Source organism: Astatotilapia calliptera, chromosome 7, assembly GCF_964374335.1.
Source record: "Astatotilapia calliptera chromosome 7, fAstCal68.1, whole genome shotgun sequence".
NCBI lineage: Eukaryota > Metazoa > Chordata > Actinopteri > Cichliformes > Cichlidae > Astatotilapia > Astatotilapia calliptera.
Window position 1 is genome coordinate 19,346,353 of NC_137428.1, and position 27,967 is coordinate 19,374,319.

General features: G+C 42.0%; 1 protein-coding gene across 1 annotated transcript in view; it reads right to left on the reverse strand.

The window, feature by feature from the left end:
- col27a1a (collagen, type XXVII, alpha 1a) overlaps positions 1–27,967 on the reverse strand; it is a 65,500-nt gene that overhangs the window by 31,103 nt on the left and 6,430 nt on the right. The window contains exons 3-12 of the mRNA XM_026173433.2: positions 23,651–25,356; positions 20,656–20,709; positions 14,455–14,508; positions 13,058–13,111; positions 12,862–12,915; positions 6,081–6,125; positions 3,984–4,037; positions 3,472–3,516; positions 2,357–2,410; positions 1,587–1,631 (exon numbers count right to left, since the gene is read on the reverse strand). Coding sequence (XP_026029218.2) covers positions 1,587–1,631; positions 2,357–2,410; positions 3,472–3,516; positions 3,984–4,037; positions 6,081–6,125; positions 12,862–12,915; positions 13,058–13,111; positions 14,455–14,508; positions 20,656–20,709; positions 23,651–25,356 — 2,165 coding nt within the window. The remainder of the gene's footprint in view (positions 1–1,586; positions 1,632–2,356; positions 2,411–3,471; positions 3,517–3,983; positions 4,038–6,080; positions 6,126–12,861; positions 12,916–13,057; positions 13,112–14,454; positions 14,509–20,655; positions 20,710–23,650; positions 25,357–27,967) is intronic.

The following is a 27,967-nucleotide window of genomic DNA, read 5'->3' on the forward strand; positions in this document are numbered from 1 at the left end:
GGAACACACATCTACGAAGGATGACAGTGACCCAAAAGATGAATCATATAGCTGTCGCCGCTGCTGTACGAGCTGAGGACAAATGTGGGAAACGTGGATTTGCCAAGTACTTAAAAAGCCTTTGAGGAGAGTCATGTGAGCCTTTAGTGTATTTCTGCTTTCACATTATGTCAGACCACCCTTTTCATCAGCCTCAACCTTAAAAAGGATCAAACAACAGCAGCACTTACTGCAAGATACTGAACTGATATAAAAGAACTGCAACAGATGAGCCTGATAAAGACAACCACCACCAACAGACAAACACAGCCAAACAGAAAAAAAAAGTTATGTAGAAATGTTGGCAATGCACTTTGGAAACTTTTTAAGCTTTCCATGGTTTTAGATATATTCGCTCTTGACTCATTGGTAGATGGCAAACTGTGCGTGTGTGTGCTTCCTCGACAGAGTACAAGTGCTCTGGTGATGGCCATTAAAATGTCTGGCTCGTGTTCTTGTGGTTCTTCTGTTCCATCAGGGAGCAGAGGGATGATCTCTGAGGGATCATCTCATTAAGCGTCCATGCTTTCCATTTTCCATGCAAAAGCACTGAAACCAGATGACAGTGATTATGATAGGTGTGTGTCTTTCAGTTGCTTTTGCAGGCCAGAAATGTGCTTAATTTCTAAATTTACTTCAGTACATTTAATGCTGTCTTTTAAGGATGTTATGCATAAGAAATGTACGGATATTGGTACTAAACAGACCAAAATAATGATATTTTTATATCCCTGTGCCGTTTTCATGGCTGTAAAACTTCTCTTATAATGCAGGCCTCTTTAAGTGAGGAGAACACCCACGCATACAAACTCCAAAAAAAATCTAACGCAATCAAATCAAATGCAAAAGGCCCCACAAACTTCTGAAGCGCTAAATTTGTATCTGCAGCTGCTTCTTAAACAATTGCCTAATAACAGAATAAGCATCTACTTCTAAAAGCCTCACAATAGTGGACACTCGCTTGCGTGTGTTTAGACGTTTTGGCCAATAAATGCCTTATTTACTGAAAAGCCAATAAGCAACAGCTGCAGAATGATCTCAGCAGTGTGTGTCGGGGGTTACACACTCTTTCTAAAACACTCTGTCAAACTGACTTTGAACACTATATCTGACACACACAACAGAATCAGCGGCTTCCTTCCAAATGGCTTGGCTCCATGCTGGGGGGGACCGAAAGTCCATTACTCCAACAAAAGCCTTTTTCTTGTTACATCCAAGACCCCGACATGCGGCTGGTGGGACTCCACTCTATTCAGGCTGCAGTTAACCCTTCCAACAGCCATGGAAATACTTAGCCGATTGAAAGAATGACGCAAATGCAGACCTTATAAATTTTCATATGTGTTGGATTCTTTGCAGAAAAAGTTTCGATCTGACCCAAATACAGGGAATTTTTCTTTTTTTTCCAAACTTGTCTCTGAACGTTAAGGTTCTAAAAGCTATAATCAGCATCCATAACAAAGCAAACATTCAAAATGAGCACATCCAGCACAATTCATCACATTTTTGAAAGATTATCTGCAAAGTATGTTGAGACAAAACTTTACCGGCCTACCCATCTTGCCCCTCTTCCCTGGTTCGCCGGGTATACCCTGAAAATCCAAACAAGATAGAGAGAGCAGAAGTAGAAAAGAAAGCAGAACAGAAAGGGTGAAAAGAAGACGAAAGACAGAGTCAGACATTATGTAAAAAGCCATATCAAAATCAAAACATAGCACTTTTGGGTAGAACTGATTCAAGCCCAAAACACACTATTAAAAAGCCATAGCCGTAAGCCTGTCTCCTCTCCTGCTTCAGCAGATGTGAACAGCAGCTGACTGCAGCCTAGCCTATATTTCTAACCTATTATGAGAGATCTAGGCTTCCATTGTGCACATATGTCTATTAAATGAGAAAAAGAGTCTGCTGGAAGAAGAGAGCTATGCATAGTCTCTGCTTTATGTGTATCTTTCTGGCTACAGATGGTACAAGTTGTGATTACAGCCTATCCTGTGCTGATGCAACCTTCTGGACCGTGTCATAAGTAGGCAAATGGCTGTACAGAAGTAAGAGGCCTTAGTGAGTTCAGGCAGTTCAAAGGCCTTAAAAGAGCGGCTTTTATTATGAGTCATCAACACTCCCACACAGCTTTATACAGCAGCATCTCGGACAGCTGGGGACTGCTTCTCGTGTTATAACAACAAGACAGCTGAATGTACAAAATGCTGAAGAAGAAATGCTGTCCTTTCACAGGCCCTTTAGCTGGATTCGGCTGGTCTGTGTACATTTTCTGAGTTACCGATTGCTTGAGAGAAATATACATTTGAAAAGGACTCACTCTTTCGCCATCAGGACCGGGCAGGCCAAAAAGGCCTGGGATTCCAATGAAACCCTGAAGGAGAGAAGAGGAGACAGGAGGAATATGGATGAGTATTTGGATAGTATAAAAGCAGTAGGAAAAAAAACCCCTAATGGCTCTGGGGCTGGTTTTCAGTGGATGATGGTCCACCACGGACTGGGTTGGCTTGCATGAAGAACCAAGCCATGAGGCAAGTGTATATGCCCATGGACTGCATGGTGCTGGCTTCCACGATGTAGTCCAAGGGCACATACCCTCACGCCAGGGATCTCTGAAGATAGCCAGGACATCACACTGGGCTGTCAGTATGGTGGAGACACACACAGACGACAACAAGCAGAAACACCACAGTTGAACGCTGGAGGAACAGTTCAGGTGCTAGTTAGAAGCAAGGCGTCAGATGAGTTTACACAATACGTAGTGGTCAGCAAGGGAAAGAGAGCAGAAAACAGAGAAAGGTAGTGCAGTGAGCAAAAGGGGGACTAGAAGGCCTCCTTAAGACAGCAGGGCCTCAAACTGAGCTTAAACAGGAAATTCCAGCCAGTGGGGGCAGGGGAAGGCTTCGGAGCAGCCAAGGGAAACTGATAAAGAACCTTTATTGAAATGCAACATAAAAATCAGTTTGTGTCACCCGCGTCTGTTTTTTTGTTTGTGTGCCTAAAGGGTGTTGGTTTGCATGAGGAGGCTTATCAACAGCCAGTCTTTGAATAAGAGTCTGTATACAGTAACACAATGTTTGTATTACAAGGCTCCTAAGTTTAGCACGCTATTAACAGTGAGTTGAGTGTGTGTTTATTTATGTGTCCGGTGTTGGATGCTGGTGCAACTGCTGCCATGCATGCTTTCATACATACTAGCATTTGGCTGGTGTTGCATTCAAGTAAGTGCTCATCCAACAACAGCTTTCTAGCACAAAATGCTAATGCTTGTGAGCAGGCCCTTAATTTAGCAACTTCTTTGTGCATTTTTTTTTTAAATAAATGTCATGAGACGAGTAAGCATATTCAGTGATCCTGTCAAAACATCAATACTGGTCATTTAGACAGATCTAAGCTTGAGCAGCACATTTGTAGAGCAGAAAGTTGACTCCTTACCCGAACGCCTTTAGGCCCCATCGGTCCTATAGGCCCAGGTAAACCCTGAAAATCAAAAAGAGGAATTTAATTTAGCAGCCCTGCACTTGAAGCTGTGCCTGAAGTACTTCATTTGGGTTATACCAAAGTCTACAGGTTTAACTTTAGAATGGAATATTTTAAAAAGCAATGCAACAGAGATACATCCTAATATTATAATTGGTAAGGTTTATTATAAAAATAACAGAAACCTCCCCAATGGGGAAAGGTGACAGGACACAATAATAAATACTCCTGTACAAAAATACACTGCCATACATTTCTGTATAGCAGCTATGGCTTAAATACTGAAGTGGATCTCTATGTTAATTTCTGAGGCATTTATTTTTCATTTTCTTCTGTTTAGTATTTACCCAAATATGTTTTTTTCCCTCCAGGCCATCTGCTTAGCATAACCTAATCCCTCTTGGCCCTCTGCCCTTACTACGGCCCTGACTACAACTGTACCAGTCACAGGAGAGGATTTACTGCACCTGCCTGCCAGGATAACCTTTGGCACCTGGGCTCCCGACTGGACCTTGCTCACCCTGCGGGGAAGAGAGAAAGAGAGAGACAAATAAGAAGGTGGAGGAGAGGGAGAGAGCGGTAGGGTGGGCAATCAAAATTGCAGCAACACAAACACACACAAGCAGGCCATTCATAGCAGTGAATGGTTTCAGTGAGGTAGACAACGCAGATGGGATGAAATACAGTGATTGATAAGTATAATAACTATATGTCTCCAATATGTTCTTTTTATTAATTAAATTTAATGTCATTTATTTATTTATTTATTTATACATATAGCGTCAAATCAAAACAGAAATCACTTCAAGCTGTTTTATGTTCAACGGTAAAGACCCTAAAGTAGTACAGAGAAAACGCTAACAATCAGCTGCCCCCCATGAGCAAACAGTTGGTGGCAGTAGGAAGGAAAAACTCCCTTTTAACAGGAAAAAACCTTCGGCTGCGTTTTTTTTTTTTTTTAGAATTGTTTTGATTTAAAAGATCATATTTTATTATTATGTTAAAATGGCAAGGAAATAAACACTCTAGAAAAGTATATGCACCTCAAATTGGTACTTAAGTAGAGTACTTGTGTAGATGAACTTGGTGACATTCCACCCCACTGAATTGTTCCCACTGATTACCATGAAAAGCTTCTTTTTTTTTCTTTCACTCCTCACTTTTCAGATGTGTTCCAGACCATAGACCCTAATTAGCAGTTTGGTTTGCATGCATGTACTGTATATGTCACTGTCAGAAGGCATAAGACATGTGCACAGAAGCAGGTTGTGTTTAAAATTTGCAGAGGACAAGCGTTTGTGTCTTACTTTCCTTGCCATTCCCTCTCTCGGATAAATGTGTATGATGCTGCCAGTTAAAACACGCCATGAATTTGGCTTTGTGACATTTGGGCCTTTAACTGACCAGCTGTAGGTTTAGGCTCTGAATACAGCCTGTGGTGCATTACAGTAACACAGTGTCATCAAGACACTGTGTTACTGCACACAACAGTATGGTGATTTACACTGTGATCGTCATCAAAAGGAACCAGCTATGTGGGAAACAGGGGGGCGCTTGAGGATGAATCGAGTGGGAGGGCATATTAGTAAAAAGTACCTTCTCTACAATGACTAGAGCAGGAACTCCCCAAACTGATGACGTCATCCTGAGCACGGCTGTGACAGTGAGGAGAAATTTCCACTTCTCTTTTCATGACTAAGATCTTTCTTTAATGCAAACAGTAGCATGACCTTGCCTAATTGGAAATAACTTTGGACGCAAGGCTGGATGCTCCATGCTTAAAAATAGTGTTGGGCTGGACTAAACAGCCAGAGTCATGTCTTCCGTCACTTAGCAGTGAATAAAAGACTTCATTGAATGGATTCCCACAGATTAAGGAAAGTCAAACAGATAAATGACCTGGGAAATATGACAAAGAATAAAGGCCTGCTAGAAAATAGCATAGCATGTCATAGTGTGACATGCTGTAAGACAGTGTGACGGTTGAACGACAAGCCCGGAGCAGAATAGACACACACAAAGGGAAACTTTCTCCAGGACTGCGGAGTAGCAGCCACTGAGTGTGTCACTGTTGGCCTACTTGGCTTGTCCCTGTTTCTTTTCCCTCTATTTTTTCCTCTCTTTGGCATCACGTTCTGATATCATGGAGTGCATCGCTTTAACACAGTGCTTTGGCCAGATGTCTGTCCTCACCAGTGCTTTATAACAGGCTAATCTAATCTGGCTGCCCAGCTGGCATCCTCGGTGCGCGCACACATACACACAGAGTGAAAGGTTGAACACCTGGAGTGAATGACGACTGAGTTTCAATTTTGAAGAATGAAGCGAGAGCAAGGGTTTAGACTTGAGTGAGGTGGACGTGAATGACATACGTGGACACTAATGAAGGCATGGCATTGCAGATAATGTGATGTGCATGAGGTAGAGAGAAGTGCCTAAAAGAAAAGAGTTCATCTGGAAGCAAAATATATAATGAGAATATACAAGATATAGAAATGAACATGGGTTTTTCTCTGAGGGTGGCTGTTGCAGAAGTAAAAAAGAACACCTGTGAAAATACTTACAGGGTCTCCAGGGAGTCCGGGTTGGCCAGGGAAACCTTTCTGTCCCTAAAGAAACCAAAATATCACATGATAAGTGAGTATAAAATAATAACAGAAAAAAAAGAGGTGGGAAAGTCTGAAATGATTCACAGTTGAGGAAAAAGCCTGACAAACACAGGAGCATGTGTGGGAATGACAGGTGGAGTGAAGTGGTAACGCGAACAGCACCAACAGACAAATTTGGTGCCATATGCGGTGAGGTATCAATCTGCCCTTCTGTTAATGGATCAGACTTTCCACTGGCTGTGTTCGCAGGGTCTTCAGAAGACTATTGCCAAAATCATGGCATGTTGAGGATATAAATGCCTTCCTGTTTAAGTCAGATAGCAAGGCCCTCCCCCTGCAGCAGGCCAGACTGCAACACAGAAGACAGCCTGACATAGTGCTTTCCTGCAGTTTTTGCTGACTCCAGCACCACAGACCCCCGACAAAGACTGGAGGAAAAAGAAAAAAAACTAAATCAAAGGTAGGAAGACATGCCTTCCCAGACCACAGTTTGATAGAGTGAGGGAGCAAGAGAGAGAGAGAGATTTAAAAAAAAGGAAAGAGAGGGGAAAAAAACAAAGTAAAAACAGACGGCCGAAGAAAGGAAAGACTCCTGTTGTCCCGTTTTCCTAAACCACAGCTTCAGCGTTCCAAGCCAAGGCTCCCAGAGTTCCTGTAAACTATCCACTGCTCTGTCAACTGACTGCAGCAGGAGAAGAGGACGCAGCATCCCTCTACTCATTACGTTACACGATCGCTCTCGTCGGTCCACTACGCAGCAGCACTTTAAACTGCCGTTCCCAGCATTTTAAACACCACCTCCTGCGCTTTAATAGTTCCAGCAACTGTGTCAGCAAAGAGTTGTTTTCTAGTAAACCTTTTGTAATTGTCATTGCAGATCTATGTTTTTTTTAAAAGTCTGCTTTCATCTGTGTCTAACACACATATAAGCCCTGTGTTGTGTTGGAAAACGTTCACCTCACATCATCTGGTGCACATCATCAAAAGACCACTAGGAGGAGATGCCTTTGGCTGAGAGGAAAATACATGAGTAACACAAATAAACAAGTAGAGATGTTAGCAGGTGCTGACAGACACAGTGACACAAGCTTGAATTTTTGTGGGTTTTCTTATTTTGCAAAAGTATTATCACTAAAGAGAACAGATGGACTCAGAGACACATGCTGCACATGTCTGAAAACTTCCCAATTATAAAGTGCAATATTATGACGGTGGTCAGCTGGTAAACATTTGTGTTTTTCTGATGATTACCTACATGTGTCCAAATATATGGTCTGTTTATACTGAGACACAACCACTGGCTTTTAATTACTACTTAAAATAAATTTCTGTTTTCTATGCACTTCTTCGCTAACATATATTCTCTGAAGAAGCGGTGACCTAAACCCTCTCTCAAGCTTGGAAACACATATACAGGTTCACAAATGTGTGCACATTCGCACAGATGGGCACATGCACAATCACACACGAAGATACATGCACCTTATGCACAATATACCCTCCATCTTATTACATGGCTTACTTGTAGTACAAACATGTGTAGTGGCTTATGTTCCCATGGTGTACTGTGAGGTCCACTAACCACAAACACACACATGCACAGATGCCGTGGTTCCTGTGTATTAACCATAGCCTCTCAACCTCAGCTAGACCATCTTAGATCCTTATCTCACTCATTATGAGCTTGCTAATGAGAGTGGCCATTCCCGCCAGGCTGCCGGTGTTTACAATGCCACTTGTTTAACAAGCATGTGTGTTCAATCAGATAAACCCACCAAAATGCTTTTCATTTACAGCAGCCTCCCGGTAGCACTCTATAAGCACAAACCCTCCACCCAGCTAAGTCTAGGAGTGCCCCGGGGGAACGCTAAGCGCATTTTGGCAGAGAGAAAATAAAAGACACATCGTGTCTGCTGATGACATGTCATTCCTTTGACTTGCTGTACCCACATTGTGGGTGTTCAAATGAGTGCCAACCTCACGTGTGCTTAACAACTGTACTCCACAAACAATGCGTATCTGACTGAACTGTGCAGCACCCTGGTAGCAGAAATATACGACTCTCCTTATTAATCTCTGCTTTCATCTCTTCAAACCCTACAGAATGGAGCCACATGATTGCTCGGCGTAATCGTCTGGCTCCATGTATACATTGAATGTACAGGAGAACATAAACGCTCCACGCAGGGACAGACAAAAAACAAACAACTGTGCGAAGGAACTGGACAATTTGGCTGAAATTTAGCCAGTGGAAAAAGATTCCTCATCTCATCCCTGTCTGCACAGCAATTTCAGCACAATGTTTCCTTGCATGCAGTATCACTGTTACTGCTACCAGAGAACAGAGAAGTGATTTGTTGTAAAACACGCAAAGAAAATGATGGTTGATTTGAATTCTCTCATAATTATGATGATGATGAGCATGTGGAGCATTTGTTAGTTTGAACAGTGAGCAGGAGCTTAATGGAGAGAGTTTGGTTTGGAACGGGACTCCAGGCAGATTAATGTCATACAACAAACTGCCATGCACAAATAAAGGAAACGAGGATGATTAATACACTGTCTGGAACTGGGAGTGAAATACAGTATATGATTCTACCTTTTAATTATAGGCTACTTCTCCTTTTGGAATTCATTGAAAAGGATTTTATTGTATAAAACTGAAAAACATCAGAGTATCCAAACTTTGCTTGCTGTAAAACAATCACATATTTGGATAACACGTATGTGAAAAGCACAAGTATAGAGACTTTTTATAAACACCACAAAGTGTCTCAAGACAGTCACATTTTCCCACAATGTTGCATAACCACTGAGTCGACAAGAGTGTTTATGGATTACTTTCCAGCTGTCTGGATATGCTCTCGTAGTCTTTAAAAGTTTGCACAATCTCTGGCAAATTATGAACATTTTCAGACGATTCAGTTGCTAACAGCAACGAAGACAGTGCTGATTAACATACCCATTACAGCTATGTTCAAGATACATGGTTTGTGTGATGACACCTACATCACCCACAGGACATAAATCCTTTATTGTCCTACAGTCATTAACAGAAAACTTTAAGATGTGGAAAAGAAGTGGAAAGTGCAGGTTTTTGCTATTTCATTGTGCATATATTCAAACTGTTGTGTTAAATGGTTTTAACCAGTTACTGTAATGTACATAACAAAGTCCTAACAAAGTAATGTGAATTTAGAATCCTCATATATCGTTCCTTACATCCCTATAGGCTGTCAATGCAAACAATGTCAATAAGAAACATAGTTTTAAATAGCTTCATATGACATGAAGGCCCAGCAAATAGATATTGCTCTGCTCGACGGTATGTCTCGACTTTCAGGTGAAAAAAGTATGGACACTTTAAGAGACAGGCAGAAAGTGAGGAGAGACGGATCACCTAGTCCTGGGATGGGACACAGGGCATGCAGGCAGTAAGGTGAGATGCGTGGCTTGTACTGTGGATTTGTAGTTGAGGTTTGGCCCTGTGTATGTCCCCTATCCCTGACCCTGCCTCGCCATACTGAAAAACCATTCAGAGCCTGCCTGCTAGAACAAATGTTGTACAGAGCGGAACATATTTGGCTTGTCTGACAGTGTAAAATCACACTCTAGTATCACACATTTAAAGTACCACTGTTTCCTCCATTAAAGTTTCCACGGAAAAAAACCCCCCAAAAACCCAGAAGCCAAATTCCAGAATTCCCGGTCGAAACATCACGGCTAAGGATGAATTAGAGGCTGGATATTCGTGCGTGTTTGTGTGTGAGACAGAGAAAGTGGAGGGCAAAAATACAGAGGAGAAGAGAGGAAAAGTTGCTGTTGTCCTGTTTTCCTAAACCACAGAAAAACAAGCAAACGATGACAGAGAAAGTTAAACAGCTAGAAACACAAGAGCAATACGAAGGTGTTTCAGGGTGGCCTACGAGGGAAATCCAATGCCCATAAATGTTGTTATTTGTTTTCAAATATTGCATTCTCTTTGTATTCATCTGGCTTCTGTGGAAATGGAGAGATCTACATCAGGGCGAAACGCATCTGGGACTTTCCACCTTGAAAATGAACAGAACAAGGCCTGTTTGAGGAGTACCCTTTGGAGACTGACTCACACGCCTGTCACAGTGTTGCATTAAGGATGGAGATTCATTTAAGGAAACTGCTGCTACAGTGGATAGCCGATAACTACAACAAGTTATTGTGCTTTGTTTACTGCAGGATGGAAGCAGGTTAATGAGCTTCTTTGTGTTTGTGTACAGAAAGGAAGTTGCCTCCTTGTGCTTACTTTAACAAGTTTCCTTTACAGTCAAGTTGTCTGTGGTTCATTGACCAAAACCTGAGGCATGCTTTGGTGATGTCAGTCTCTGTGTATGTGTGTGTGTGTGTGTGTGTGTGTGTGTGTGTGTGTGTGTGTGTATGAAGTTGCTATGGTTACGCTCCCCTAGTGAAGAGTCTATGATGTCATTCTGATAATTCGAGCTATAATGTGCCCTTGGGTTTTATTAAAGCAGTTTGCTCCACCTCTGGACTGCATGCAGATAAGCGGAAAATGCTGTCGAGGGTAAAAAAGTAAGTATACAGTGCATACTTTAAAGTGATCTTACATTTATGCTAACAAACAAATCACTGTCTTAAATAATCTGACCTAATCTGTGTAGTCACCCTTGGCCAAGTTAAAAGGCACTAACTTCTTGATAAATCTTCAAATTGCTAGTTTTAAAGGAATCTGTGAATGTTTTTCACCAGACTTACATTTTTTTTTGTTTCCATTCTGGCTGAGTGTGTGTGAAAGAGAGAGGCAGCGACATACAAATGGACTAAGACACACACACACACAACACACACAGAAAAGCAGACACCTAACAAAAGCCATATGTTGAGCCCGAGGTAGCCATCCGGCTGAAGTCTGACACTGTGTTACAGAGCACTGTGGCTCTGGGAAGAAAGTAAATACAGCCAGAAGTGCTTTACACCTAGTCTGAAAGGCATACAGTCAACCTGCACTATTCAATTACTGACCTAATTTGTTTAAGACATGTGCACGGCTCAGCTGCATTTGATGCATGATGTGATTGGAAGCTTTTAATAGGATCTTCTTTTCATTTATTAGACATATGTTTGCAACAGTTTACTTGGAAAAAGGGTGAAAGGAACTATTTTGATGCTGACTGGAAGCGAGCACAAAGATTAAACTGAAGTGGTTCCCAACATTTTTCTGGCTCACATGCGGTCTTTGTTTATATCTGTCATATTTCAGAGGTATTCAATTTAATTAACTGCCATCAGCTGGAGTTTACTTGGCACTACTATATGAAACTGTGGGTCAGGCTCCACTCCTTTATTCTAGCTTTCGTAGTTTATTCACTGTGTTATATGACTTCATAACTAAGTTTACATTGTTTACAAGTTAAAGTCTTTACAGCCAAAGTTTTGTTCCTCAATCTGCCCTCACTCCTAAGTCATTACAAAGCGACACTTGATCAGGTACCTAGCATATTACACCGTAATAACCTGGGCAATTTTTACATCGTTTTGCAACTTTTCAGTGGAGTAGAGTTTAAAACGCTGATTAAGGGGAAAAAGCAGTCCACTGACGTAGTCACTGTTACAGAATGGGTAACTATGTTAACCAAGGATGCGTAACCACGGTATCGAAGGAAACCTGACGCAGATGGGAAAAATGGGGCTCTTAGTGTGTGTTCAACACGACAACCCTAACTTTCCCCCTGAATCTAACCACAGAGTTTAGTTGTTTGAATGTAACTGCAAGTCAAAAATAGAGAGTGAACGTAAAGGAGCCCCAGTCATTCACCACCCAACCTACTTTTAAATTCGGACCCTAAATTTTCTGTTCTTCTCACATTGGCAATGCTAAAATGTAACCCTGTATATTGGAAAATGATGTTAAAGGTGGTTCCCCTAGAGTTAAAATATGAATCTAGGGAATGGGAATGGGTTGCATCCTTTCTCTAACCACTAACCAAGAAACCACATTTAATTCTGACACATTGCATTTGGCTGATTGTTTGTATCTTTTCCACATGTACTGAGCCAAAATTCGTTCACTTAAACTTCAACTGCTGACGCGCCCTCAGGGAACAAGTATTAACAAGTAGTAACACACGCGCTCACAAAGATAAGCACACAGGGATGCATTCATGCCCACAGAGACGCATACACAACCCAGACATTCAACTTGGTCTTAATCTCAGTCTGTGCTTGTTACACTTCTGTCTACCAGAAGGTCTGCCCTACATTTTACTTCCTTGGACTTATGAATCACTCAAGCCGTGCCTTAAGTAAGATTTAAGACACTAGCAATTTGACGACTGAGTGCATGATTCCCATTCTCTTTTCCCCTTTGAAAAAAAGTCTGACCCCTTTATCTCCTGTGGCAGCCTTCCTGCCAGATCTCTGCAGGATCCACTAAACAAACTGGCGAGCACAAAAAGGAAAAACAAAAATGGAGAGAATTGGGAAGCAGAAGATGAGTAGAGATACTTTTACAAAGATGAGCAGGTTATACACAAACAACACCACACACAGACACATTACCAATACACATTGTGACTCATGCATTGCCTCGGGCCTCGCCTCATAGTTTGCAGATGCAAACGCTTTGCTCGCCTTTTAGTTGGTAAATAGGCGTTTAAGAACAATTCACTTCAGTTTACTGAGAGTAAACTTGATGAAAGGGTTTTGAGAAGCTCTGGAAGGACATTAGCAGTTCAAGTCTTACCTTTCGACCTGGCTGGCCAATCATTCCAACTGGGCCAATGATCCCCGAGTCTCCCTGGAATACAAAGTGGGAATGTTTAAAGGCCAAGTGTGGAGGAAAGTGAGGTCACACACACAGCAATCAGAAATGCGCTTAGAGCCACCCAGGACATCATTACAAATTAATGGGGAAAATAAGTATAGGGAGGATATTATACCTTCTCTCCTTTGGGTGCTGGTCCAGGTGAGATTCCAGGGTCACCTTTGTTCCCCTGGGAGAAACAAACAATTCACCAAACTCACACGGTGAAGTCAATCATATTTATCACATGAATAAAATATGAACATATTTTCTTTTTGTGGAAGACTTAAAGGACATAAAGGGGTCCCTCTTTATATCACATACTTAAAGATAACAAGTAACGTCTTTGTAGTGTGAGAAATTTAGTAACACACATGCTCTACTTAGTGGCCTCCACACACACACACACACACACACACACACACACACACACACACACACACACACACACACACACACACACCAAGCTTCATTGTCAGCAGGTAACAATAATGGGGTTTCAGCACATCAAAGCCACGGATCGGAAATTACACTGAGTGCTGACTCCCTCTCTTTCCCCTTCGGACCCCTGCCATTTACAACTCTGTCTCGTTTATTAATGATGAAAGAACGAAGATTGTGGTGCACCCCGAGACATCAAACACTCCATGATCTTTCTTTCAACACACTTGCCAGGAAGAAGAAGCTTGGCCCACACCAGTCTGTCTCACAATATACCGAAGTTCTCATTAAACCTTTGCTGCTGATCATTCCATCGTGTTTGCGTATGCCTGACCTTATCTGTAACTCATGAGACTTAGAGGTTCTTTAAACAGTTTGCTTATGTTTCCAGTGTTGTTATTAAGCATGCTAACCAGCAGCCAGCAGCCTTTCTTACACTGCAGAGAAATCGCCCTTCCAATCTACCTCTCAGCTGGAAAGCAACAAATCTGAGTGCAATCAATAAATAATAGGGTATGATAATAGCTTGAAGGTTTGGAAAAGTTTCCATTTTTTTTCATAATGCACTTTAGGTGCAGGCCCTCACTCTACCATGTAAGCACACAATGTCAGAGGTTAAGGGTATTTGCAAAGGCATAAATCCATTACATCAGGAATGCAGAAAATATTATATATACATATATTTATATATTTTCTCCTTAAAGACCTCAAGACCTTTCAACATAAAAACCTCAGTCGCTTGCAAAAGTCTGCAGAACAATTCAAGTATAAATGGGAATCCTAACATTGATCTCTTCAGCACACATGCTAAAGTGAAACAGCTTCTGTACTCCAGCTGCCAGGTACTTGCAGCCCTGCTGTGAACTGAAGTTTCCTTTATTTTTCTGCCATCAAACTCCATTACCGTTTTGCTTTGTAGGGGTTTCCAGCTGATATAGAAAAATGTAAATCTAACATGTTCTCATGGGATTATGATTCACATTACATCATAGTAAAATAGCAGTATAGGCAAACCCAATCGTGTAACCACTTCATATGGGAAAATCGACATGGCTGGATCACGCAGGACCAAAGGTTAGACTAGATGTGTACCTTGAATCCAGGTGGACCGGGTCTCCCAGGGTTTCCATGTGGACCAGGGGGGCCCTGTGTTGAAATGAGAAAAAGTAAAACACAATCAAAAGGTGATCAAGATCAAGAGCAGGCATTTGCATAAAAAAAGAGCTGACGCAGACTGTGGCTTTGCTTCTGTGAATGAGACCAGGGATGAAGGTGGGGGGTAAAGACTGTCTGGAGAAGCTCAGCCTCAACCTGTTTTCCTATAAATCAGCTGTGTGTGTATGTGTGAGTGTGCTGATGAGGTATTTGGCGTTGTTGTTGGGGGTAGATGCTTATGGAAAAAATGGGGCTCTCAGGAGCTGCTTTACCATATGGATGTGGTTTTCCTGCCCCCACTCGCCACAGACTCCACAAGCACCCCCCCCCCCCCCCCCAACACACACACACGCACAAACAAACACACATTTTCCAGGGATCTTAATGAGTAATACAGATCATCTCATTTCATAACATTTTGAATTCGATCACTGGTGTGCATTTCTGTCTGCACCGACTGTTGGTGAGGAAATGAGCTCAAACAAAGCAAGATCTACAGCGGCGGCACATTTGTAATGTAAAACCATCTCACTCTGTCCAGTAACCCCCACAGGGAGGTTTAAAAGAAGATGTTGGAAGCCAGAGGGTGAAAACACACCAGTTTTTCTTGGGTTTGAAAAACAGCCTGCAGAAAAAAAGCATGTGAGGCTGCTATGTCCCCGTCACTTAGATAGCTGTTTGTCTTCCCCTCTCTTCTTCTGAGTTTGCTGTATAATGCTCACTCCTTCCCTCCAAATGGTATGCCATTTTTGGGTCCATGACCTAGCTCTGTCCTGGGTCAGGGCTGATCGAGTCAAAATGTGGAAAAAGAGCAAAAACTGCTTTAAGAGCTGGGTCAGCAGGTTTTACTGAGGTGGCTAAAAACAAATCAGGAAGTTATTATGTAAGGCAGGGGTGTCAAACTCCAAGCCTCGAGGGTCGGTGTCCTGCAGGTTTTAGATCTCACCCTGGGTCAACACACCTGAACCAATGATTAGTTCATTACCAGGCCTCTGGAGAACTTCAGGACATGCTGAGGAGGTCATTTAAATCAGACATGACATGACAGCATACAGCAGGCCTTTGATGGAACGGATCTTTCTATTAAGGGACAGTTTGATGAAAGTGACCAAGAGTTTGTGATGGGTGAACACAGCATCTTGGTGACACGAGGTTCTTATTAAGTAACACTCAGGAATTTCCAGCAAAGATTTTATTCAATTTAACTTTGCATTGATTTGTTTGCTGTAGCTCAGGATGTAGAGCGGGTCATCTACTAAGGTTCAATCCCTGGATGCTCCAACCTACTTACAAAAGTAGGTAAGATACTGAAGTTACTCTTTGATGCATTCATCAGAGTGTGAATGTTAGATAGAAAGCACTTAGGCATAAAAAATGTTTGTATAAATGTGGGTGAATGAGGCATGCTGTATAAAGCGCTTTCAAAGCTCAAGTAGAAAAGTGCCATAGAAGAACCAGTCCATTTACTTTGCATGATTCACAGGTCAAAAGAGTCCTCAGGTCTTACTGGGTCTTTGTGCATCTGCCCTTCGTCTGAAACAAGCTGTTTTACAACCCTTCTACTGCCTTTAAGCCAACGTTCTTCTGATTGGTTGCCCCTCACAAACAAAAGAATTAAACAAATGGGGCTTCTCTTATGCTTGGGATGACCTTAGTAAGGATTTCATACAGAGAGCCATGAGTAAAAAAAACAACAACAAAAAAACCCCCCCTAAACTGAGTACTTAGAGCAGTCTGAAGCCTGAGCTTTTGGCTTACATGCATTATTTGTACATACGCTGAACTCATTATTTGAATTTTTGGCCATGTTTCAGATGAGCACATGCAATTGTAGCAGTAAGCCTCTGAAAGAAAATAAGAAAAAGTACGATTTTGAAATACTCTCATTCCAAGCATTCTCAAGTTAAGACCTCGCCTCTTGTCCTCCCACATGCTTCCCTTTTCATTTTTGGTTTTGTATACAGCTGGCATTCCTCGAGAGCTGGTCTGTCCAGACAGCATTAAGGGTCCCTGTTGTGCCCTAAATAAACTTACGCAAACAAGACAAGTTTGAATTACATGATTCAAAATTAACCCTGTGGCTTACCACAGGTTGGTCAGTGCTCTAGTAGGCATGGGCTGGCACTAACATTTGCTGCAGTGCTCTCGCCTCCGCGTCTTGCTCCTTCTCTCTCGCAACAGGTGTCTAATTAGAGAAGACCAGGGTGGGGCACACACAAGCTAAGGGCTATCAAATAAAAAGCCACCAACCTCTGAACAGCAATACAGGGCGTTGCTGTGGTTCCTGCGGTAATAGTGCTGCTAGCTCTGTGTAATTTATTCCAGTTCTTTGGAGACAAAATGGTGAAAATCTAAACAAATGGTAGCTTCTAATGTTTCATCATATGCCACCATATTGTATATAAATACCTATGCTTAAATATACCAAAATGCCCAACAACATATGTGCAACTTGAAGCCAACACATGCACCATACGCACTTAAAATTGGATACGTGACATCACTGCCAAAGTCACGTTCACACGCAGAATATTTTAGATGAGGCCTTTTGATGGGCTGTGCTGTAAACATACTCTGACTTTCAACACTAGCTCGTAAAAGAGACTTTAAATGTATGTACAGCCACCATATTAAAGATAAAAGAGATTCTGTATGATGCTGTGCCAAATGAGAGCAGACGGGGCAGTATCTGATTAACTAACATTAGATCAAGAGAGCATGTGAAACTGCTGGATGTCCTCATAATTAAAGATTCCACCAAGCATTCACAGACACTCAAACCTTTGCCCCTAAAGATATTTCACTGTTTGTTAAAAGTCTGAAAACAGACCTCGCCACTGCTGGATAAAAAGAGTGGAATTTGCAGCTTAATGCCACATGAATTACACTCAAATGCTATAATAACAGAAGCAGATGGGGATGAATGAACTGCTTCTGTGCCAACATTTTTAGCATATGAAAAAGGAAATAACGAGTAAAAGTCTAAAGTATTATTTAGGTATTTAAAACAATAATAGTAATAATTAATAACGTGAATGACGAGTTTGGAAATTAAGATGGAAACCTAGATGTGGTTTTTATGCCAAAACAAAGTGCCCAAAAGGGGATTGGTCTGTGATTTTTATAGTCCCGGAGGTCATTACAAAGTTGTTCCAGAGGAAAGACCCGTTCACACAGTTTACTCTAGGGATTATAAAGACCCTTGAAAAGCTGATCTGTTGCGTGGTGTTACCGAAAGAGCCCAACAGAGGAGCACATGTTTTCATTTGAAAGTTCTTTAAAGTTTTCCAGGTTTCTATTCCGTATGCCGATCTGGGATCTGAATGCATACAGGTGAAGCAGGGTAGGGGAAATTTGGTTAGCGACAGAGGAGTGGTTTGGAGGGAATGCAGGAGGAAAGATGGGTGACAGAGATATTTTCACCCACACAAAGACCCTTTTGACCCAGCAGTTTCCAGATGAACACACAAACACACACGCACACACACAGGCTTCAGATAGATATAGGCCTGTGCGCTGACGATGCATCCACATTTCCACTCACACCCTCCTACCATCGTCGTCATTATATACCCTCAAATACACTCGAAAAAGTTCGGCCCGACTATTCATGGGTACTGAGCAACGATCTCTGTACTCACATCTGTTGCCATAGAGATGGCATCTCGCACTCTCATGTGTGGGATGAGAGGTCAAGGTTCATGGTTGGTTCTTCTTGGGCTCAATGGTGCTCTGTGTGTCATCATGCAGACTTCCAGTAATCCCAGGCTACAGAAGGTCAAACCTGGTAGAGCTCTTTTATCAGAAACTAGTCTTTCAAACAAAAGAACCTACCTGTGACCCTGCAGACTAAGCAATCTGCACCATATATTCAAATTTTTAAGTGACCAACAAGTAAATTTCCCTTCCTAAATTGAAACCACACATACATCTGGCTAAGAGGGGAGAGTTTGCATAGCATGTCTTTGCGCGGAGTGCATGTTAGCATGTGTGTGTGTGGCTTTCTATGTTTGCACACACACATGGCAGCAGCAGTTAAATTTGATAAATGCTTTTGTTTACAGGAAAGCGCCATAATCTGTCTCACTCTTTATATAGGCAGTTTGTAAACTCACCCACATACGGTATGTCTGTGCTGCACGGAGGGATTAGTGTTGTAGCACGCATACAATCCCATGTGAGCGCTTATGGGCCCAAGTGTGTGGGTTAAACTAAATCACACTGGCAGCGCGTTTGCAACTGACCCCTGGATTTATAAATACATCCTTACTGAAAATGACTTCTTTTCATTGCTTGCCCTTTGCAAACCAACCACTTCCACTGAGAATGCCACCAGCAGTTCAACATCTCTCTTGACATAAGCGTGATGCTGTTGCTGAGATAGTTTATTGAGTTTGACAAAAGTCACTTCTAAGCTATGATGATGGTAAGGGGTCACTGCCATATGCTAAAGCTTTATCAAGGGCAAGTTAGAGTTGAGAAGTCCAGCCCAGCCTGGGATCCAACCAGTGATTAAGGATTATGCTGCAGCACATTTTTCCTGCTTGAACTACTGCAGTTATCAAAGTTATCCTTCTGTTTATTTGCATTTATCTTACGCATTCATTGCTTACGAGTCCAAAATAGAGAAAGTGTTCCTTAGGAAAAGCTTTAACAGCTCTCCTTGTAAATTTCCAAAATAAATTTGGAGGAAAGTTTCAGCTTTCTTGCGCAAAACATATTTCCACTCAGACTCATGCTTGGCTTGACTGGCTTCACGCAGCTCTCTGCTTAGATTTTTAAACCCTATTTAGGATTCATTCCAGGTAAGTTTGATTTGGATCATAAGAAATCCCACAAGAGGGACCAATGTGGTGAAACTGGTACTACAGACAGAACGGGAGGTGCTGATTGGGCTTAAATAGCTTTAATTAGAGCCAGACAAAGAGCTTTTCATACATATGTAGTGGCGCTGGGGATCGCAGAGACTTTAGCTTAACGGTCTTGCAGACATGGAGGAATAAGCACGTAGTACATATTATACTTAAACAACAACAAATAAAAATATAAAGGATATCTGAAATCACTGTGTAGTGCATAAAATGTCAGACTTTTTTTTTTTAATGCAGGTTTGCAGTACCTTCCTTGTAATTAACAGTTTAACACCAAGAACATAAGGGATACCACAGGCACAACTGTGCTAAGCGCTAATATTAATGAGGTAATTGACATTAGGGGATAATGCAATGTGCTGATAGGATACAACAAGTTGTTGATTGGTGGGGGTGATGTAATTTTTCAGACAAAAACAAAAGGAGAAAAAAATTGACACCAAAATTGTCAGAATTCCTCAGAATTCTGATTTTTTTGTGGTACATTTTATGTAAATCAACACAGTATGTGTTAAAACTTCTACTGTTGTTTCCCTCTATGGGTACTGCTGGATAAGAGGAACACATTTTATTACAATCCGTTAAAGGGTTATGATAGTTCAGTTTGGGCAATGCAAACGTGCTGCCGTCGTGGTTACAAACAAATGTCAGGCTGAATCCTTACATTTTATGGGACAGTAAGTGAGAAACAGAGGAAGAGAGCTCCTGTAAGAAGACTAGATTTATTTAACTTCCTTGGAAAAAAGAAGTCTTTCATTAGCCCAGAATGGGATTCCTATGGAGTGTTGGTGCAGTCTGCTGCAACAGTTCAGTCGGAAGTAGAAAGTCCAGTGAAGCCATGTGTTCTTTGTCTGTTTACAGTGCTTTTATTAGGCATCCTGTGGCACAGGCAGCCTTTTCAAAGACCGTCTTTATAGAAGCTTTCCTGTTTATGCTCAGGGGTGGGAGGTCAGCACTCGCATCCCCATGCTGAATATGGTCAATCTGTCTGCATAGGAAGACTTTGTGTGTGAGTATATGTGTGAGCGCTGGGTTGATAGGAGGGACTTGGAAGGCTTTTATTTTCATGACTGCGTCTTGTTTGGTTATTGTGGCTTTTTTGCCTTTGAGGTTTAGGTCAACAGGTAGGATAAAACACACACTTATTTACATTTATTTAAAAAAAAACAACAATAAACAAAAAACCCTCAACAACAGACAGAATCGTTTTTTATGAAAATGTGTTCGATCTGGTTGGAGGTGTCAGGGGGTGGTCAAAGACACTTACCCGAGGACCCCTCTTGCCTAGCACGCCTGGCTTCCCTGGAGGTCCAGGCAGCCCCTACAGAAAGATTATTTGGTTAGTGTTGCAGTCTGATACACCATTTATACAGCACAATGACTAAGTATATTCATTTAGCATACACTGACAGAACCAGACTCTCATCCAATGCATTTTCTCGGTGGATTCATCTACATCACAGAGGCTGCCATTCATCCACAGGGTGAAAAAACCGCACACAAAGCGACACCTTTTCCCTCTGAAGTAATTCCATCTCAAGGTGTTGAGAGTTCACCCATAGCCATCGAGAGGATTTGAGCCCTTGCGGCAGGAAATCGTAGAAACACTAGAAATAACAGGTCATTTCCTGCACCGCTCAATGCCCCTGTGTGTCTATATCAGGCCCGTGCTCATTTGTTTTCTTTTAATTGAAAAAGAGGGAGAAAACGCAGAAATCAGGGAAAACAGTATTTTTGGTCATTTTGGCAAAACAGGCAACAATGTGGGCTTCTGGTTGTTAAAGCATCTTGTAGTAAAGTGTTTATATAACACGTTTTACATATTTTGTCCTCAAAAAAATCGATAAATAGTCGAGTAGTAAAAAATAAGCAGCATCTCGCTTTTTGATATTGACTCATTTTAGCTCTCAAAAAGAATTTAAGAAAGAAGAGACTAATTCAAAAACAATTTAAATAAAGAAAACCACAACTCATTCTTTACACACACAGACATCATGTCTGATCCTCAGGGTTATTCTAATAATAGTCACTACCTGCATAAAGTGTGTCTGTCTATTCTCTGATTTATTTATTTATTTATTTATAACTGTGCTGGAACCATCTCCTCCTCCGCAATGACCTCCTAAGTAGAGACCACCCTTACTGTTGCAGGTGGTGTGCCCTATGGTGGCCTGAAGACCTGTCAACGTCAACATACACCAGTGTCCGTCTTCACACTTACACCCCCTGCCTCGGCCTTCCTTTCTTAGCCTGGTTTGTTTATTTACTTTACTGTCTTTTCCTTTTTGCACCTGTCAATCTTACCTCATTTCTTTTCTCTAAGACAATTTGTTCAGGCTTCTGGAAAGGATGCTTTCAGTTATGCTGGCTGTGCTCGTCTGCATATATGAATTGTGCATTGCTGTGCACAGAGTTGTCCTTTGATACACGATAAACTCTGTTTCTACGTTTACAGCGATGAAAATCGTGCTTGGCGAGTTTGAAAAACGCGTTTTTAAGGTTTCCTTTCTAAAAGCTTATATATAAAGTGCACTTTAACTGAGCACAGAAGTATGTTTCCATACAGTCAATTCAGATTCAAATTCAATCTCAAAAAAATGCAGTGGAGCAGATGTCAAAGGAAACCATTTTTCATGGTAGGAGTGAGGCGCCAAAGGTGCTTCAGAAGAGCGACTGCAGCATGTATATGTGCCTGAGCTGGATGTTTCTTCTGGCAGCTGGAGCTCTGTTTCTGTGCGACAGGAAGTCCAAATCACACTTCTGCTGTAACTGTTAAAGGCTCTTAAGGTGTGCAAGAAAAGCGTGCACATAAAATGTTGTGCTCTTGGGAAAAGAGTTGGCACAGTACACTAATGGCATGCGTAAAAAAAAAAAAAAAAATCAAGATCCATACTGAGAGGAAACCATAACTGCTTCACTCGGGATCTCTGATGGTACTACACAGTTACACAGAGACAGAGCAGGAGGCACGTGTATGTGCAGGCATCCACATTTAAAATAAATAGGTCTTCCAGTCTCATAATATCTTACCCAGTCATTGAAGTCAGGCAAAATGCACATTTTCATGCACTTTTAAGATAAAGCCCAGAGCATTTCTATGGCTTTATTGTACTTCAGGGCCAGAACTCCACCACAACCTACCCTACATTTAGTGCAACTTAACCTACATTTAGCATAAGCCTCAGCACAGTATCAGCACTTGTGGATATGCCAGACAGTCCTTTGGTAAATAATCTTCAAACTTCCCTTACTGATCCTTCTACAATTTATTTTCTTCGGTAAATGACTGCACTTCATATCAAGATTACAGGTCCTGGTTTCTAAATGCCAGCAACTTGGCTCACCTTAATGACAGTAAAGCATCTACTGGACATCACTACAGAGGTAAATTAGCGAGCCCTAGACACACTGTATTCTGCAGTCTACAGCACCAAATGACAGGCTGCTGCAAAGAATAAGCAAGGCACACGTATCAAACGAGCAGGCCCTGCTTGCACTTTACACTAAGATGACTTAATCACAGGTACAAGTATGAACACACCCAAGAGACACTGACAGAGACATTGTGGTCTGATCATTCTGACCACATTTTGAGTTGGGAAACTGTGTAGACAGTTGTGTACACAAAGGTATTCTCTGCTTCGTGGAGACAAGCACATTTTCTGAGACTTGTTCTGATGCTGAAGGAGGGCCTCGCCTAACTTAACGCCTGTATTGGGAAGCTGAATGTTTGCTGACTGCTTTAACCTTTGACCTGGACCTGGCTTTGAAACGAGACCATGCAACCTCCACCAGAACTCTCTGAAAGAGGAATCTGGTGCTGAGACGGCAAGGCGTCAGACCTGACATGTCACAGCCAGACTGGAAGGCTCTGTGCATGGAGTAAGGTGAAAAGAATTAGAGAAATATAGCAGGGCTTCAAACCTCTGTGGCAAAGGAGACTGTTCCATATTAACCTAAATATCTGTGTGGTCTTTTTCTAACCCAAAAACACCTAAATCAAAACTGCACTGGTCTTTGTTACAAGTGACAAAGACCAAGGCAGACTGGGATGAGCTAAAAGAAAAGCTCCATTCACTTTTATTGCTTTACTAATGTAAACTTGCCACACACAGCTGCAGGCACAGAGATGAGACATAGTCTGTGCACTGCTTGCTCACCTTGATTTTGCAAAACACCAGTGCTGATATAGATTTTTTTTCTTGTAGCATTTACACACAACCAGTCTCACTAAACAGCTCAGGTTGACCAAAAGTTCTTACCTGCGGTCCTACATTTCCTTTCTCTCCCTTAGCTTCTACCAGCATGGAGAATTGCGTAGGTGGCACCTCCCAGCTCTGGAAGCCATCAGTAGCAGGTGGTGTAACTGGGTTGTATGAAGGTTTAGTAGGTCTTGGGGTGACTGGAGCCTTGGTGGTCATTGGTTGCTTTGTTGGCTTAGGGGTTTTAGCAGCTGTAGGTTTGGGGGTGGCTGATTTTGAGCGGTTGACCTTTGATGTTGTTGGTTTAAAAGGAGCATCTTTTAGAGAATCTGGTTTGGGTTTGGACGGAGTGGCTTTCGATGATGTAACTTTAGATTTGGAAGGAGTTTTACTGGCTCTAGTGGGTTGGGGTTTCTTTGGGACTGCACCTTGGTCTAATAATGCAGGTTTAGGCTTTGTCTTGGAGGGTTTGGTGCTGGTACTGACTGGTATCGTAGGTTTCTTTGAATTGCTTGCTCCCACACTTGCATTTTTTGGGTTGTTTTGAGGGGTGGGTTTTGACAGAGTGGGTTTAGAGAGTGTGGGTTTTGAGGGACTGGGTTTTATCGGACTGGGTTTTGATGGAGTGGGATAAGAGAGACTGGGTTTTGGTGGAGTGTGTTTTGATGGAGTGGGTTTTGGTGGACTGTGTTTTGATGAAGTGGGTTTTGGTGGACTGTGTTTTGGGGGAGTGGGTTTTGGTGGACTGTGTTTTGATGGAGTGGGTTTTGATGGAGTAGGTTTAGAGGATTTCTGATTAAAAGCTTTAGGACTGGAGGGTCTTGCCGTTGATGGTTTCGTGGGTGGTGCTCCTGTCCTGAGTGGTGTTGTGACAGTGCTGGTTCTGGTCTTGAGAGGTGGTGAAACCAAACCAACTTGGTCTGTAACTGGTATCACAGTTCCCAACAGGGTCTTTGGGATGATGGTCCCTTGGTTCGGTTTTATCGTTTGGGTGGGGGCCACATATCTGACAGCTGAGGCTGCAGCAGCAGCGCTCCTGGCGAGGCTGAACCCTGTGGTTTTCCTGGCGGTTACTGGGCTTCCACGTTTAGGGGTAGCAGCAGTAGCTGTGATGTTTCTTTCTCTCGGTACAATAGGCAGCAAAGGAGAAAGGTTAGGCCTGTACGTGTCAGCTTCCCTGCACTGTTTCTTAATGTACCTGCAATAGTTGTGAGCTGCCTGTGCAGAAGGGACCAGATCAAACTGGCAAATGGCTCCTTCAAAGTGTGCTGAAGTTTGCTGCTGGCTTGTCCTCCCCAGCAGCAGCGAGCCATGGAGCTCTGGAGCCAGCCCCTTTTCACTGTCCGACCCAAAGTCTGCATGAACACTCTGCCCTCCGCAGGAGGCATATAGAGTCACTCTCTGTCCATTAATTCCCAGACCCAGCTGGTGCCACTTGCCATCGTGGGGCTCATAGGGCAGTGCCACAGAGGTATTTGGTCCCGTGTGTAGGACCAGGTTTCCCGGTACAAGCTGTAGACCAAGAAGCAGCTTCTTGTGGTCTGAGAGCAGGGTGAAAAGGAAAGCGCTGTTGATACGGTGAGAGCGTACACTCAGGACCAGCGTGAGGTTAGGCCAGATGGCCGGAGGAAAGATTGATCGCAATGGAGCCTCAATATGCGCCCGCTGGTTGAGGATGATCCCCGATCTGAACGGAATGACTCCTGCCGGCAGAATGCGTGATGTCCTCTCTCCCTTAAGCCCCAACTTTTGGAGAATGTCCACATCTGTAGAGGAAGAAAAGGGCTGTGTTAGATAAGCAGTGTTTACAACATGCTTGTTTGTGATGTTTATGGTTATTGTTATCTCATATTTTTGGTACCTGGTAATCATCAGGAACAAGATAAAATAAACAACATAGGCAACTTTAGAAATATAAATCAAACATCACGCAAGAACTACAAGAGAACACACTGAGATCTGGACTAGTTTTAAACTTTTACTGTAATTTGTGCCCAAACTGTAACATGTTTTAAATGGTTGTGGAAAAATAATTTAAATGTCAATGAGACAATCTGAGTTCTTGCATAAGAATTTGGTGCAAAACATTTCACTTTTTCAAAGTTTTGTTTTAACTAAAGACTCCTATGCTACGAGAGGCTTGCATCATGTCCATATTGAAGCAGTTCACAAAATACTGTAGCTTAAACACTGAAGAGTGAAGAGACAGGCAAAAAGAAAGAAAGATTCAAAACAATAATGAACTCAGCAGACTTTGAGCACATCTAAGTGCTTCTGTAGATGGTTTATAGCAACTTTAGGCCAAAATAAATTTATGTCCAGACAGGCAGGAGTACGTAGCAATCTTGTTTCTTATGTTGCTGAACAGCACAGAGGTCTACTTCAAATGTCAGTGGCTTTGCTAATTCACATTGCTCCAATATGTCTGGCTTTTGTGATGCCTTGAACAGCTTAAAGTGTCGCACAAGGGCAGCGTGTGTACACCACATTCTGTACTGCACTCACAGTGAAATATAATGTTGATCTTTGCCAGTAATCTAAAACCTTACTGAACCCTATAACACTAAAACTCATAGAGATTCATCTCAGCTTACTGTGATTAGAGTTTAAAAGGTCAAACGTTCAACAGGAATTATTAGAAATCCTTTGATAAGACAATCCAAATGTGTTGCAGTTAAACCTAAACACCTCTCCCAGTGTATGCCTATTATCCTAATTTTGTCTTTCCTCTGGACCCCATAAACCTCAAATGAAATTTTGGTTATATAGAGCAGAAAAGAATGGATATATGGTCATAAAAAATAGAATGCTAAACCAATTAAGCATTGCACTCACTGCAGGTGAGTCAAGGCTAAAGCATCCAGCCAGTACCAGGAACGTACAAGCAGACTAGAGGACCTAATCCTTTCTTAGTAGCCACCTGGCCAACGCACTTGAAAAGCAAAAGCGAGGTCACTGCATGCTTTGTAATGCTGACAAATATGTGTTTGTTGCAAATGTGTGTTTGAGGCACACATTTTATTCATCTCTGTTCATATTAATGCATGCATGCTGTACTGTAAGCTAATGTTCAAGTGCTGACAATGTTAGCTATACTGATAGACACGTTTCTTTGTGTCTCTTTGTTTTTAAGCCTTTAATTTGCGAGGGAATGAACTAAATGACATCAGCGTCATCATGTAACCTCTTTCCCATCTCGTCTCTGTCCTTCTCATCAGTATGTAGTCAGCGTGGACATTCAGAACATGGCCACAGAAACCACAAGTGAGTACAACATCTCTCAACTCGAGAGTTCGGAGCACAGTTTCCAACCTTTCAGCCAACTTTGACTCTCTGTTCAGAGTTTCAGTCTCAGTAGTCCCACAGCCCTCATTCTCTCCATGACCTGTGATCTCAGACCTAGGCCCCTCACCATTTTTATTGTCTGCGGGCTCACTCTGACCTGTGGTCACTGGGGCCTGTCTAATGGGGACATGTGTATAGAATCCATGGAAAAGCAGTGTTGATGAGATACCAGAAAAAGTGGGAAAGACAGCTGGGATGTGCTGCACTGGTAAACTATAGAGAGTGAGGACTTGAATGACATGCTTGTCTTTCTATAATACAAGGCTTGCTTTATTAAACTGTTGGGCCCCAGACTTTGAAAATACATATAATTGCAGGGAAAGTTTGAAGGAATATTTGAGCTGAGAGAAAAAGAGGTTTAGAAAACTTTGACATTAAACATATGCAAACTGAAAACAGAACCTTGAGTTAAACGACTCTTTCTCCGCTGATTGCTTTAAGTTCTTTATGGTCCTTACGTGCTATGTATAAGGCTGTAAGACTTCCCTTTAGTTCAAACCATTAGAGCTTTATAAAACAGGAATAATATTCACACTGTGCATGGTGTATATTACTCTCTGTGTGGTCTCTGATGCATTAAAGGACAACAGGAACTTGGCAATGAGGCAGGCGGGTACATTACCTCTATCTGTTCTGTACATTGTCTCCAATTCTTCTATTCTACTGTTACAGAGGCATAAATTAACAGCACAGTCTCAGATATAAAGCATACTGTAAGTGTCTGAGCAGATGCATGTTTAACACATGGCCAGAGTTTATAGTCTCGCAATGTGCCAATTCACTCAAACAGGATAGAGTGAAAGTCCAAGGCTCTTTTCTCTGATCGTATCCCTTGTAGAGGATGAAGTCACTGATTTATACTGAAATAATCCCTTTCGGGCCGATCTGTGCTAGTTTACAATAGTTTATAATATTTCCTCATCATCCCCAATCATCAACACAGCAATATATTGCCTGAATTCCCTGAATATCATATTTGGAATCATCACTTATTAGACTACTGAATATGTTTAAAACGTGAAACTAAGTCTT